Source organism: Mastomys coucha, unplaced genomic scaffold, assembly GCF_008632895.1.
Source record: "Mastomys coucha isolate ucsf_1 unplaced genomic scaffold, UCSF_Mcou_1 pScaffold23, whole genome shotgun sequence".
Taxonomy (NCBI): domain Eukaryota; kingdom Metazoa; phylum Chordata; class Mammalia; order Rodentia; family Muridae; genus Mastomys; species Mastomys coucha.
The window spans coordinates 65,179,408-65,194,513 of NW_022196906.1; the positions used below are offsets into that span (position 1 = coordinate 65,179,408).

At 41.0% G+C, this 15,106-nt stretch overlaps 1 protein-coding gene across 14 annotated transcripts in view; it reads left to right on the forward strand.

Annotated features, from left to right (window-relative positions):
* The window catches only part of Sltm (SAFB like transcription modulator), a 49,546-nt gene extending 35,638 nt beyond the window's left edge, over positions 1–13,908 (forward strand). For all 14 annotated transcript variants that reach the window (XM_031346325.1, XM_031346327.1, XM_031346334.1 and 11 more), the window contains 12 exons: positions 724–873; positions 1,383–1,486; positions 1,599–1,762; positions 2,183–2,268; positions 2,728–2,891; positions 5,362–5,542; positions 6,191–6,315; positions 7,498–7,662; positions 8,219–8,533; positions 8,635–8,779; positions 10,799–10,959; positions 13,246–13,908. In XM_031346325.1, the coding sequence (XP_031202185.1) occupies positions 724–873; positions 1,383–1,486; positions 1,599–1,762; positions 2,183–2,268; positions 2,728–2,891; positions 5,362–5,542; positions 6,191–6,315; positions 7,498–7,662; positions 8,219–8,533; positions 8,635–8,779; positions 10,799–10,959; positions 13,246–13,354 (1,869 nt within the window). In that variant the 3' untranslated portion in view covers positions 13,355–13,908. The remainder of the gene's footprint in view (positions 1–723; positions 874–1,382; positions 1,487–1,598; positions 1,763–2,182; positions 2,269–2,727; positions 2,892–5,361; positions 5,543–6,190; positions 6,316–7,497; positions 7,663–8,218; positions 8,534–8,634; positions 8,780–10,798; positions 10,960–13,245) is intronic.
* Positions 13,909–15,106: the final 1,198 nt, after the last annotated feature.

Below are 15,106 nucleotides of genomic sequence, written 5' to 3' on the forward strand. Positions count from 1 at the left end.
GTTAATATGCTTTGAGAGAATGCAAAACAGTGCTTTATTTAGTGTTGGCACTTATCAGAATAGAAACTGCTGAGAATACCATCTACATATGACAAGACTGTGGACTCTAAGGTTTCTAAGGGCAAAACAGCTTTTCTTAAAACTTAGATGAAGCCTACAGCTTCCAGCAACCCACCACAACCCTGGCTAAATTCCCTCTGCCTCCTTCTCCAGTATGTCTTTGTTCCCGCTTCAGTCCTGGGTCCGTCCTGCTGGGAACTGTCATGTTGATGTTGATTACCTTACAGTTCTTGGTGTATATTTTAAATATGCCTTTCTTTTTTCCTTTATTCAATTTTGAAATTTAAAGTAATTGAAAAGAAAGAGTAGAGGCTTCTGTAATGTCTGTAGACATGTCTCTACATTGTCCATAAGAGATTCAGGCTGTGCCCACAGTGAGGACACTGGTCCAAATCCAGTTTCTTCCTGTTTGTTATTTTTATACTATTTACTTTATTGGTATAGTTTATTTGGGCTGTATATTTGGGTAGAGGTAATATGTACTTAAAATACTCAAGGGAATTACTTAGGGTAGGTTTTGGTCACAAAAATATAAGAAGTCAGAATTACATGCATGGTGTATCTTACTATCCTTATGTCTGAATGGCTGGCCCCAGTTCTCAGTCTCTTCTGTTTAGGGATGTGTACAGTTAGACAGTTCTGAGGTATAATCTCACTTTACAGGTTTTAAGTGCAAAGGTAGTTACAAATGCTCGAAGTCCCGGGGCAAAATGCTATGGCATTGTCACCATGTCTTCAAGCACAGAAGTGTCTAGATGTGTTGCACATCTCCATCGCACGGAGCTACATGGACAACTGATTTCTGTGGAGAAAGTAAGTATGACTAATTTTTCATAAAAAGGGAAATTAACAAGAGGCCTAATCTGAAAATCCAAAATAAAACTATTTGAGTCTCATCAGTGGTCAGAATCTTTGATTTTGGTGCATTTCAGAGTTTTTGGTTAAGATGCTCAGCAGGCAAAGTGCATGCAGATACTGCTATTCTAAACCAGCAGGGACAGTGCTTACAGATAATCTGAAGCCTAGAGTGTGCAACAGACTCTGTCCAAGTATTTTCACATAAGAATAGTCCACTTGTCTCAGTCTAAAACTTTCTCTGTGTTGAAAACTTGGGAGGGAGAGACAAAAAAAACCACGAGTTTAAGACTACTGTGAGCTACAAAGTGAAATCCAAACTTGCCCAGGGCTATCCTCAAACTTAAAATCATCCTGTATCTGCCTCACAAGTGCTAGGATTACAGTCATGTATGGCTGTGCCCAGCTCAACTCCATTTATATAATGCAACTAAAAACATTTATATATTTTTGTTTAAACCTTTCAGGTCAAAGGTGATCCTTCTAAGAAAGAAATGAAGAAAGAAAATGATGAAAAGAGTAGTTCAAGAAGTACTGGCGATAAAAAGAATACAAGTGATAGGAGTGCCAAGTAAGACTGATTGATAGCTCTTCAGCTAAGACTGGCATCTGATAGACAGATGACTTCTTGGTACATAGCAAAAGTAGTTATTCTGTTTTTTTGTTTTGCATGATATGGTCAGGACACAAGCATCTATTAAAAAAGAAGAGAAAAGGTCATCTGAGAAATCGGACAAAAAAGAAAACAAAGACACTAAAAAAATAGAGAAAGACGAGAAGAACGACGATGGTCCAAGTGGGCAGACTTCAGAGTCCGTGAAAAAGAGTGAGGAGAAGAAGCGGATAAGTAAGTCATGTGCCCTTCCTTCCCTCGGCCTCCCCCCAGCTGCACTGCTGCTTGTTGTAGTCCAGAAGGCATAGTTCTGAATGTTGTTGGAACAGGAGTAGAAGAGGGGGTTTGTAGACCCAACTTTTTCCTTCCTAACGTCCCTGCCCGTATCCTTAAGTCTTAACTGACTTATGTTTGGGATATAGACCCCCTCCCCCAATGTGCAGTGGCCATTGATCTGCAATATCTTACTGAACTGGGATCTTTTGGAATCATTGAAAGTAATTGTAATTGTAAAGATTATCGTAATGTGTTTGCATTTAAGTTAGAATAGGTATTTTTTATATCAGATGAAAATACAGTTTTATTCAATATGCTCCTTTTCAACAATATTTTGTAGCTTTGTTTATCTAAAGTATTACTACTTTTTTTTTTAAGGTTCAAAGAGTCCAGGACATATGGTGATACTAAACCAAACCAAGGGAGATCATTGTAGGCCATCAAGAAGGGGCAGATATGAGAAAGTAAGTCTTTAAGACGAAGCTGTCTACTGTTTGACCTGTTTCCAAAAGATATAGCTGTTGTTACCAAATCATTTTGAATGATATAGTTTAAATTTTTAAAAGAAAACATTTCTAGTTATTTGGACTTTAGAAGATGTTTTATTGATTTTTATTTATGTGTATGAGTCTGCATGAGCTTATGTGCTTGCAGGGTCCCCTACCTCTAACCCCTACATGCCAGAAAGTATTAAATCTCCTGGAAAAGGATTCATAGGCAATTGTGAGCTGCTTTGTGGTACTGGGAACCAAACCTGAGTCCTCTGCAAGTGCAGTAAGGGCTTGTAACCACAAAAACCTCTAAGCTACCTCTCGAGTTCCCTTCATTTGAACATTTAAAATGACCAGTGTGAAAGCTAAAGTATGGAACCTCAGATTATTTTAATTATTCTAGACTTCTTATATTTGTTTTTTCTTTTATAGGGTCATGGAAGAAGCAAAGAAAAGGAGAGGGCTAGCCTAGATAAAAAGAGAGACAAAGACTACAGAAGGAAAGAGATCTTGCCTTTTGAAAAGATGAAGGAACAAAGATTGAGAGAACATTTAGTTCGTTTTGAAAGACTGAAACAAGCAGTGGAATTCAGAAGGTAGGAGGAGCGTTTTTGACAGCTGTCCTTAACATGCGCCTTTAGCTATAATCCAGCCTGCTAGGGAGTGTACCCCTAGAAGACTGATTGTCATTCTAAGGAAGTGAAGGTATGACCTATCTAAGGAAGTGAAGATATGACCTAATGATTTAAGTTTGCATAGCACTTCACTGCTTTCAAAATCCTTTTTTGTTTATCTCCAACTCAGTCCTGTAAAGTTAATTAAGCCCGCTATTTAATACTAAAATACAGAGGCCTGGAGAGGCTAAGTGACTCTTCCAATGCAATGAGCTAATGAGTGGCAGAGTCGGGACTCAGATCCAAGTCTTACTCCAAGTCCAGTGTGCTCTTTCCTCTATTTCAAAGTTGCTGCCATAAAAATTATGTCTTAAAGGAGGAGATAATTTCCAGATAGTATCAGAGTAAGCTACAGAGTTGAACTGCTGTCACACATCTGAGGGAACCTTCGAGGTTCTTTGCATTAGTTTCTGAGTGAAGGCTAGTTGCTCTGTGAGCTTTGGTGCAGTCCCTATCTATCAGCATTAAAACAGACCAGAAACCAAAAGTAGACGCTTCCAGTTTTAGTGCCAATATCAACAAGCCCATCAGAGTTCCAGGTCAAATCCACATAACTGTTTGGATGCCACATGAAATATTGAGTGCATATTTCATAGTGTGTTTTTCATCAATTAAACCTACCTAGCACAGAGTTCACTCATGGAATTTCATCTACTCAGTCTCAGATGCTAGGAATTTTAAAAGCTGCAGCTTAGGAATAAGGCCATTGCCTATGGCTAAAGAAAATGGTTCCTTGCAAAACACACCTTCATCAACACTAGATCTGAGCATTAGGCACGCACTAGTACATCTAGCCCAGTGACCCTTTTAAAAGTAAAATGTTAAAGTGTGCCCTCTTCACTTTCCTGGGGAAAAATGTATAATTTATCTGTTTATAACCAATGTAAATTGATTTAGTAGTAATATAAAAAAGAAGTAAAAGTGATTTGTAACATCTGTGTGTGTATATACACATACACACATATATACGTATATATGTATATATATATTCTAGATATAAATGGTTAGATGTGAGAAGATACATTGAACTAGTCAGATGTTTGTATTTTGTTAGACTCACCAAGAATGTGAAAGCTGAAGATACAGATTTTTGTGTGTGTGTTATATTGGTGAGTCATGTATCAATAGAAGTATTCCAGGAGAAATGAGGGAATTTAAACATGATTTCTGAAATGGTAACAAATCTTGGGTAAAGCCCTCAACAAAATATAATCCCTCCTTTTTAAAAAAAAGTAAATTTTGAGTTGTGTTATTGAAAAATTTAATACATAAGCCTGTGCTAAAGCAAATAAATAAGCCTACCACTTATTAAAAATAGTTAAATTTTAGACTACCTTTTCAAGGCATTTGTTGTTTCTCAAGGGCACACCTGTCCACTGTGGCTTAGGAAAGGGTTTAACAGTATTAGGTAACCTTTGCTCTGTAGGTCATGTTTTCTGGTCTGTAAAACTGCACTGACAGTTGATGTATTTTGTGTTGGAGAATTCTTGGTCTCTACCTACTGAATGGTAGTAACAGCCTACTGACTTCTGTGTTCAGTTAAAATGCCACATCAGTTTTTAAGGGAATAGTACTGACCCATTGAGAATACTGAATTTCTACAAGCAAATATGCAAGTGTGCAAAAAATAGAAAAGCTGCTTACCTGAGGGTCAGGAAGGAAAGAAAAAGCACTGAGCAAGTTCCACTATATGTTTGTACTGAATTGCCTTTGACTAAAAAGCATGGTCCCTGCACCTATCTATTGCAGCAGCCTTTTAAGCACATCATTCTGTTATAGAGCATTTGTTATAATTGCTTGTGATTATAATTCCAAGCCATCAGAATAAAGTATATACTTTATTTCAGGAGATAAGGATATATGGTAGATTTTGGATATTTTCTGTGGAAAATAATTGTTTAAAGTGAGCCAGTTATGATGGCACACACCTATAATCTTAGTACTTGGAGACAAAGGCAAGAGGTTTACCACAAGTTCAAGGCCAGCCTGGTCTAAATAGTGAGTTTGAGGTCAGACAGATACATAGTGAGACTCTGTCGCAAAACAAAACAAAACAAAACAAAAAAACAGAAGAAAAATTGTAGTTTTAAAATTTATATACATTTTTAAAATGTCAATTATTGGGTTTTTACTGTGGTGGTATTTTCATTTAACCAAATCATCTAATAGGCAAATAGTGTATAAAATTTAGCTGCCTAGTGGACACTCTTATAACTATAATACTGGAAATGTTTAAGGTTTTATTTTGCGTTCTTTCCAATTACATTAAAATTATTAAGATTAATGTGGGATTTAAAATTGCCAATCATGAGGAAAAATTCAAATTCAAAGCTATTATTTTTCACACAGTGCTAGCATAATTTAAGTATTTCTAAATACTGATTTTTGTTAGACGAAAAGAGATTGCAGAAAGAGAGCGTCGAGAGCGTGAACGCATTAGAATAATTCGTGAACGGGAAGAACGGGAACGCTTACAGAGAGAGAGAGAGCGCCTAGAAATTGAAAGGCAAAAACTAGAGAGAGAGAGAATGGAACGCGAACGCTTGGAAAGGGAACGCATTCGTATTGAACAGGTGCAGTCAGAAAATCTTTTCATCTTGAACAACTCACCTTTGCAAACCCTGTCATTTTTTTGCCCTCAAGTTTGCTTTACTTACTGTAAAGCTCCTGTAGATCAGAATGAGCATTGAAGTGTCCCTGACAGATAACGAACCAGGCACTTAGTTAAAAGTATGTTGAATAGTGACTTCTTTGTTGATTGCAAATAACCTGTAGCTCTGCAGTATAATGGCAGCCTAATAGTATGAGCATAGGACTGAGTCCAGAGTAGTTGTAATCCAGGCTCTGTCACCACCCCAGACTTAGAAAATAACAAGTTCTTCCTTACCCAAGGCTGGAAGGAAATAATGCCTCTCTGCATAGTTGCCACCCAGGGCTTAAGGCACTTAAGAAAACCCAGTTTACTCATTCCTTTTAGGTGCATTTGTTTGTCAATTTATTAAATGAAATCTGACCTTCCCCACATGCTCACCAGTTTCTACCCCTCAACCCTGTTATTTTACTGTCACCCAACAGTAGTTGTAGTCTAGGTGATTAAAATCTACTGTATTTGTCCCAGGTATGTGCTCTACCTGGTGCTTCTCTATAATGGTTTCTTAATCCAGATGTACACTTACCTTATGTCTTTACTTTGTATTTGGTTCATTCCTGTGTGTCTGAAGGAACGGCGTAGGGAAGCTGAACGGATTGCTCGAGAGAGAGAGGAACTCAGAAGGCAACAGCAACAGCTTCGTTATGAACAAGAAAAAAGGAATTCTTTGAAACGCCCCCGTGATGTAGATCATAGGTAGTTGCTTCCTTTCTTCCTTAGTGGTTTGGCTTCCTATTTTATTCTTAGTGAGCTGGGTTAGAGAATTAGAATGCAAACACTCCCAGCTCTGGAATAAAAAGTCTTAGCTAAGACAGAAGGGGAAGGGTTACAGTACTGATAGGACTTAGTGCCTAGCAGACAGGAACAGTCTGCTTTCTCTTAGCTTGCCTCTTCTAGCACCATATGATTTCTTATTAAAACTGGAGATACACAGACATAATCGGGATTGATACTTTTCCAAGTCAGGCCTTTTAAAAACTTACCAAGGCAGAGTGTAAACAAATGGAAGTTATGAATTGGTGTGTTTATATTCATGCTTCCTAGTAGACTTTAAAATATAAATGTTTTATATAATTTTCTTAATATAAGTTCTGAGCACTTTAGGTTTTTGTTTGTTTGTTTGTTTGTTTTTGTTTTAATGGAGAAATGGGTAAGATGAATGCATTGTGCTCTTGTCTTCTCTCTCCAGCTATGAGAGTCACAGTCATTGAGGCTAAGGATGTAGCTCAGTGTTAGAGCACTTCCCTTGCATGAGATAGGTCCTGGGTCATCCCCCTGCACTTTAAGGGGAAAAAGCAGTAACTGATAACTGCTGGTTAGATGTCAGGCATTTCCTCTTTTTTGTTTGAAGATGTAAGAACAGGAAGTTTAGGCTAGAGAGATGACCCAGTGGGCAAAGTGACTGCTAAGCAAGCATGAGATCTGCATTTATATCCCCAGCACCCATGGAAAAAGATGGGTGCAGAAGAATGTGCCTGTAATCCTAGCTATGAAGAGGCAGACAGGCAGGTATCCCTGGAGCTCTCTGGACAACCATTCTAGTTCATTCAGTGAGCTCCAGGTTCAGTGAGAGATCCTGTCTTAAAAAGTAAGGTTAGAGGCGACACCCACATTACCCTTATGTCTCCACATGCACAGATGTGTGCACTCAGACACATTGTTTGCACACACAAAAAGCAGGCAGTTTTTCAATACTTTTCTCCTCATATTTATGACATGGGATTTAATAGCTAATTCTGTCCCTGCTACTCACTGTTGTATCTTGAGTTTAGTAGCCTTTTATATTCACTGTTCCAACATAATACCTATGAATCCAAGTGCATGCTGTTTGGTTATTATCAAATAATTTATATAAATGAGCAAAAATTTCTCTTCAAGGCGAGACGATCCTTACTGGAGCGAGAATAAAAAGTTATCTCTAGATACAGATGCACGGTTCGGCCATGGGTCTGACTATCGTCAACAGAGCAGGTTCCTTGACTTCAGTCACCGAGAGCGGGCCAGGTTTCCTGACACTGCATCTGTGCAGTCGTCCTTTGAAAGGTTGGTGGACACATTGCAATGCTCACATCTGAGATAGGAACCTTGCTAGTCCCAGCATTAGTTCTCAGTCAGATCTTAGTGAACACTTTGTTCTGAACACTCAGTGTGGACTCAGCACTGTGTGTCTAGGGTTGGCTCTCACTGGTGAGAGAGTGCTCTCCTCCTCTTACCTTCAACTGGACAGAGGCTTTGGGAGGTATGGGCTGAAGAGTCAGCAGTTGAGACCAGCTTAGGCTACACAGCATTTGAGACTTTGCTCCATAAAAACCACTAAAATGTGTGAATGGGGAATGCTACTTTTGGATTTGCTGTGGCTGTAACAGCAAAACATGCAGGCTGGCACTGACTCCACTGATAGCATTTCTCCTGGAGAACAAACCAACCTCTGTGTTAGACACAGCTCAAGAAAAGAAGATCATTACAGTAATGAGGGCCCTGCTTGCAGCCTTGCCATAATTTCCCTTAAAAGAAGGTTTCATGATTATAGGGTCTGCAGATCAAGGTGAGAGTATGAGCAAGTAAACACTTAGGACCTGTATTTGTTTTCCTTCAATAGACGGGAACGGTTTGTTGGTCAAAGTGAAGGAAAAAAACCGAGACCAGCGGCCCGAAGAGAAGAGCCAAGTTTTGAAAGATACCCTAAAAACTTCAATGATTCTAGAAGAAATGAGCCTCCACCACCAAGAAATGAACTTAGAGAAACAGACAGACGAGAGGTCAGAGGAGAGCGAGACGAGAGAAGAACAGTAATCCTTCATGACCGGCCTGAAGTCGCTCACCCCAGACACCCTCGAGAAACTGTGCCCAATCCTTCTAGACCAACCTCCTGGAAAAGTGAAGCGAATATGTCCACAGAAAAACGGGAGTCAAGGTAGTTCTTAATAATTTCTTCATGGTATACTGTGCATTTACTGTGCGTTTGAGTTTTTAAGAATATAAAGTGAGGTTTTGATTCTTGGGCTATGTTAACAGAGTTGAAAGGCCAGAACGATCTGGGAGAGAAGTGTCTGGACACACTGTGAGGGGAGCACCCCCTGGGAATCGGAGTAGTGCCTCAGGCTATGGAACCAGAGAGGGAGAGAGAGGAGTCATCTCTGACAGAGGAAGTGGAACACAGGTAAAAGTTGATGAAGCTTCCCGTTGATGCTTCCTTTTCTCTCATTTTAAAAATTAAAATTTGCCGGGGCGGTGGTGGTGCACACCTTAATCCCAGCACTTGGGAGGCAGAGGCAGGCAGATTTCTGAGTTCGAGTTCGAGGCCAGTCTGGTTTACAGAGTGAGTTCCAGGATAGCCAAGGCTACACAGAGAAATCCTGTCTCAAAAAACAACAAAAAAAAAAAAGTTAAAATTTTATTTTATGGATGTTTTGCCTACCAAAACATATATATATCTGTGTGCCATTTTTATGCCTTGTGCCTATGGGATTCAGGTCTCCTGGAACTAGAGTTACAGACAGATGTGAGTGCCGGGGATTGGACCAGGTCCTTTAGAAAAGCAGCTGGTACTCTTAACTGCTGAGTTATAGCCAGCCTGTAGGAGATGCTTTTGATAAGTGTTTGGTTTTTCAAGACAGGGTTTCTTTGTATAGCCCTGGCTATTCTGGGACTAGCTCTGTAGACCAGGCTGGCCTTGAACTCACAGAGATCTGCCTGCCTCTGCCTCCCGAGTGCTGGGATTAAAGGCATGTGCCACCACTGCCCAGTGGAAATACATTTTTATGTTATAAGTTTTATGCCAGACACAATTTGGACCTGTGTTTGTGTTATATATACACATGAATACATACCGAGTTTCATTAGATCATCTTTTGGCATGTGTTGGCATGGGCATTTAAGCATGTTTGGTATCCTCAGTAAGTCCTCATTTTATTTTTTGAGTCAGGGTCTCTTGCTGAAGCTGGAGCTTCAATTCTGGCTGCTCAAGCTAGCTAGCCTGTTCCAGGGACCTTGTGTTGCTACCTTTGCCAGTGGCAGCCGCCACTCTTACCCAGTTTCTTTCTCTCCCTCCCTCCCTCTTCCTCTCTCTCCCCTCTCTGTCTCTTTGTTGTTGTTGTTGTTGTTGTTGTTGTTTGAGGCAGGGTTTCCCTGTAGCCTAAACTCAGAGATTAACCTACCTCTGACTCCCAAGTGCTGGGATTAAAGCTCCAGGCTTCTTAGCCAGCTTTTATGTGGGTTCCGGGGATCTCAACTCTGGTTATGCTTGGATAGAAAATATTCTATGTAGTAAGCCTCTCCAGCCCTCAATGATATAAGTTTTGTTTTAGCCAGAAAACGTTTTAAAATCTTGTCATGAATTATATCACTGCACATCATTTCATCCAGCACATTTATGAAGTAGGTTCTTGGTCTCATGGATATGAAGTGTTAATGTGGCAGTACTTCATATTAATGTTTATACAAGTTCATTAACTTGACTCTCCTAGCCAAAACTTAAAATTAAGCATATGAAGCAGTTACTGTTTTATTTAGGATAGAACTTAAGAAATTATTCTACACTAGCACTCTACATTCAGAAAGCCCCCTGTAGAAAAGTCTCCTGAGGAGGAGAGCCTGAATTCTTTGTCAGAGAAGTTTATAATGCCTGTCAGTTGTGTGGCTGATATTGTGTCTAAGTGTGTGGCTCCTGACAGCTTTGCCTAAGCTGGGTATCAGCAGCCCTTGACTCCTACAAATACTTGTGCTCTCTGTCCCCATTCTTTGTATAGCACAGAGTATGGGTATACAGGGTATACCCATAATGGGTAAAACAGGACAACCTTTCTGAATCTGCTTGCAAACTGTTCGGATAGCTTGACCATATATCTATATCTATCTATCTATCTATACATACATACATACATATAAATATATGTATGTATATACCCATCCTCAGCCACTTCTAACTTTTGACTTTTCGTGTATATGTAGAGATTTATGTAGGCATTTGAAATGCTGGGCCTAAATAGTGCTGGAGTAGTAGTGGATGTGGACACAGAAATAAAGGTGCTGAGGAACTCTTGCCACAATAGGTGACCACTCCTTCATCTGTACATTCTCAGACAGTTTACTGCTTTGCTCTGATACTAAAGCACAACAGAATGAAGTCAGTGCAGGGGACTAAGGCTCTAGGTCTCATCTTTTCATGTGCTCTTCCCAGCACTATCCTGAAGAACGACATGTTGTGGAACGTCATGGACGGGACACAAGTGGACCAAGGAAAGAGTGGCATGGCCCACCCTCTCAGGGGCCTAGCTACCATGACACAAGACGAATGGGTGATGGCCGGGCAGGAGCAGGCATGATAACCCAACACTCAAGGTGAGTAGCTAATCTTTTAAAACTTTTTCTATTGTCATTCAATTGGGTAGTCCTTTTCCTAAAGATTGATAGAGTTTTTGAGAAATTGCAGTTAGTAAATCCCCAAGGATGCCCAAACCTTTCCTAAGAACTGAGTCTGCAGAAGACTGAGCTGGCAGCTAGCTTGTAAGATTGTCCTCCCTATTGTAAGTTAACAATTAACATTCTTGCATGTGGGTCATAGATGGAGGCCATGCACATAACCTCGTGGTGCTTACCACTGTGTAGTTAAGGAAACTGTCCATTCCTTCTCACACTACTAGTCCAGCTCCACACACTCAACTCAAGCCTGTTTGAGGTCAAGGAGCAAGCTTGATCTTTCTCTTCCAACTCTGGTGTCAGTGGTGTCTCTGCAGCCTCGCCATGGTTCGTTCTCTCCTGTCCTCTGTCTCACACTCTTGTGTAGAGGAGACACTGCTTTGCTTTGCTATCCTGTTGCTTACTCCTGTGTTGCGTCTGCATAGCAATGCCAAGTGTGGTCCAAAGAGCACCAGTGACTTGTTTTATGGAAGGTTTTTGGTTTTGGGGCTCCTTACAGTTTGGTCTGTTTCACTCTGTTGCTTTCCTCATTCTAAAGCAGTCTTTGGGTTACTTGGTCTTAGAATGTGTCGGCTGGACTGCCTTCAAATCAGGATTCTCTTTCCTCAGACTTGTAGGTATTTCCCCACCATGCCAGCACCTTCTTCCCTCCTCTCTCTTTCTCTCTTTCTCTTTTCCTTTCTTTCCTTTCTTTCTTTCACCTACCTTCCTTCCTTCCTTTCCTTTGGCTTTTTAAGACAGGCTCTCACTACATATCCCTGGCTGTCCTGGAACTCACTGTAGACCAGGCTGGCCACAAACTCAAGAGATCTGCCTGCCTCTGCCTCCTTATCCTAAGTGCTGGGACTAAAGGTGTGTGTCACCATGCCTAGCTTTCAGCTTTCAGCCTTCTGGTTTTTTCCCTTCTTGACCCTTCTCTTTGACTTTCAAGCAGATGAGCTTCACACATCACTCTTCATTGCCATCTCCTTGTAATGCATCTTTGTTAGCTCCAGGATGCAGGCAAACTTGTTCCTCTCCAACTTCATTTTTTTTCTTGCCTCAAGCTTCTTTTACCTCTCAGTATCTGACAGGGGAAACATGGCCCAGTCTTGATCTTTCTTTGTTCTTAGAAGAAATTCAAAATGGCATCTAGATGTTAAACATATTTTCGATGCTGCCCTTCCCTCCCTGTGTCCAGCCCATGGCTGGTCTTCCCAGAGAACTTGCGATACTCACTCTACCTCTGAATGGAGCTATGGAACCACACATTTTGTTGTTCAATTTACCTGCTTCAAAACGACAGTGGCTTTTGTAGGTCACAAACTTAACCCACAGTTCTCAGCTGGCTTTTTTGGAGCACTTCATTGTCTGTTAGAGTTTTGGAGTATCTTTTTCCTGTCACTTTCTGGCATCTGTACTGCTGCTCTCTTAAGGTACTGTAGATACTATTGACTGACTTCCTGGTAGTTAGTTCATGAAACTCTAGTGTGTACCACAATCTTCTTAACACTACTAATTAAAGCAGACTAGAGAGTCTCACCCACAGTGATCTGAGTAGGGTTAGAGTAATATATGAATTAGGACTAGCAGAGGGAAATGGAAGGAGGATCTTGAGTTTAAGGTTTGCCTCCTCTCCATAATTACATCTTGTATAAAAAGAGATTAAGAGAAGGTTGGAAACCTTGAAGAGGCAGTGAGTTTACACTTCGCACAAGTTCACTGCTGTTGCTGCTGATCTAGGGTGGATATCGGAGAAGCCTAGCTGTAGTCTTGTATTGCATAGTACTGGCTTCTGAAGAAGTGGGCATTGAAATGAGAGTGCAAAGGCCATGCTGTTGCTGCCCACCATATATTAGCTATGTGCCTTGGACAAGATATTCTTCCAGGCCCATTGGTGGTGGCTCGTGCCTTTATTCCCAGCATTTGGGAGGCAGAGGCAGGCAGATCTCTGTGTGTTCAGGGCCAGCCTGGTCTACAGGATGAGTTTAAGGATAACCAGGGCTACACAGAAAAACCCAGTCTCGAAAAGCAAAGCAAGATACACTTCCAGGTCTCAGTTTCTTCTTTGGTAAGGAGGGGTTAGTAATGGTAAGCACCGTGCAGGACTAGAGCCTTGCTGTAGGCGAGTAAAGCAGAGAGCAGAGTGTGTGCCACTGAGTGTCAGGTGCTTTGAAAGCATCTTGTGATTGTTTGTTCTGACCTTTGTTTCCCTTTTAACCCCTTTAGCACTGCATCCCCAGTGAACAGGATTGTACAGATGAGTGGCAACTCCCTGCCAAGAGGAAGCAGCTCTGGGTTTAAGCCATTTAAGAGTGGACCTCCTCGGCGATTTTAACGCAAGCTTCCTGCTGTGGCTTCAAGATAATTTATTGAGAACTCCTGTAAACTGTCCTTGACTGCCTACTAGGAGGACCTCTGACTGCTTGAGAGTTCTAGCTGACTGTTGCTTTTCTTTTTAAAAAATTTAACACGATTTCTTTTCTCAATTTTAGAGAAGATGTTTAAATAGTTCTGTTGAAACTTTTCCTAGTTTTGTGTACCATTCTACCTTTTCTTGCAGCACTGAGACCCATTTGAAAGGATTGGCACCGAGGCTGTTCTGCTTGGCGCTGTGTGAACATGAGTGGTTTGCAGCTGAATGGTAGTGGTTTCATTTGCAGCATAGCTCTGTGGTGTCACCAGTGTTTGCTGCCTCCATTTTGAAGGCTATTCGAGCTTCAAAAGCCTGCTGTCTAATTTTTAGAGAATAAGATTGTTCCTTGCATTTCGGAGTATTATGTAACCTATTTTTGCAGAAGGTACTGTTACATTAAGTGCATCTGTGTATCCTGGTTAAAAAAAATGTAATCTTTTTGGAAATAAACCTTCATATTCTGTATAGTTGCTAAAGTGTTGAGAACCTTTTAAATTGTAGACTGAAGGTACATTTTATGTATAGGGAGCAACACACTTGTTCAGGTTTGCATGGTATAAGCCCATGCAGTTGAAGGAGATCGTGTCCATGTGCCTGGTGTCATGAGGGTCTCATACTGAGTTAAGCAGGTAAGTGCGCTTGTTGGGGATCTTCACATTTTGATGTATGGATCCCAACTCTCAGAATCCTGTGATAATGTTCCCATCTCCCCCAAATAATGCTGAGAAGTGGAAGAAGCCCATACTCTAGATGAGTGAATTAGTCAGATTTTGTGAGATTAAAACCCATACCTTGCATGCCTTTAATCCCAGCACTTGGAAGGCAGAGGCAGGCGGATTTCTGAGTTTGAGGCCAGCCTGGTCTACAGAGTGAGTTCCAGGACAGCCAAGGCTATATAGAGAAACCTGTCTTGAAAAACAAAAACAAACAAACAAAAACCATACAGAGAGAGAGAGAGAAAAGGAGAGAGAGAGAAGGAGAGAGAATCTTTGTTCCAGTTTCAAGAGTAGTTCTTCAGCCTTCCTGCTAGTGAGTCCCAAGCAGTAAACTTGGTAAGAGCTGCAATGGCAACATTTGCTCTTTGCTCCTAGGACATGTGTCAAGCTTTTTCTAGTCATGAATTGATAGCACAGTGGATGTGCTAGAAACTCTATAACCCTTTGTTACAGCATCTTCAGCAGGAAAGCTCTTGACAATAACTTAGAACACCATTTACTTCACCACAGCTTTCCAAAACCCTTCATAGACACCAGCCACTATAACCCAGACTATCCAGAATCTTGGTCCCAACATTGGTCTGCTCATGCCTGGTGAAGGAGTGGTACTCTGTGGAGTCTTTATAGAAGTTGTTGACCATGTCTATCCCTGGATGTAGGGGCATGATTGTCTCAGACTCTGGGTGGTTGCAAGCAGCCAAAGGACTCTGGAGTCTGGTTCTTTAGGGAAACCCCCTTCCTTTTTGTTTTGTTTGTTTTCTTTTTTGAGACAAGGTTTCTCTGTGTAGCCTTGGCTATCCTTGAACTGTCTATAGACCAGACTGGCCCTGAACTCTGAAATCCACCTGCCTCTGTTCCACCTCCTAAGTGCTAGGATCAAAGGTGCGGACTGCCAAGTCCAGCTTGGGAGCTCACTCTGAAATAGAGCTGGATCTCATAATCTGCCCTTCTTGCCCTA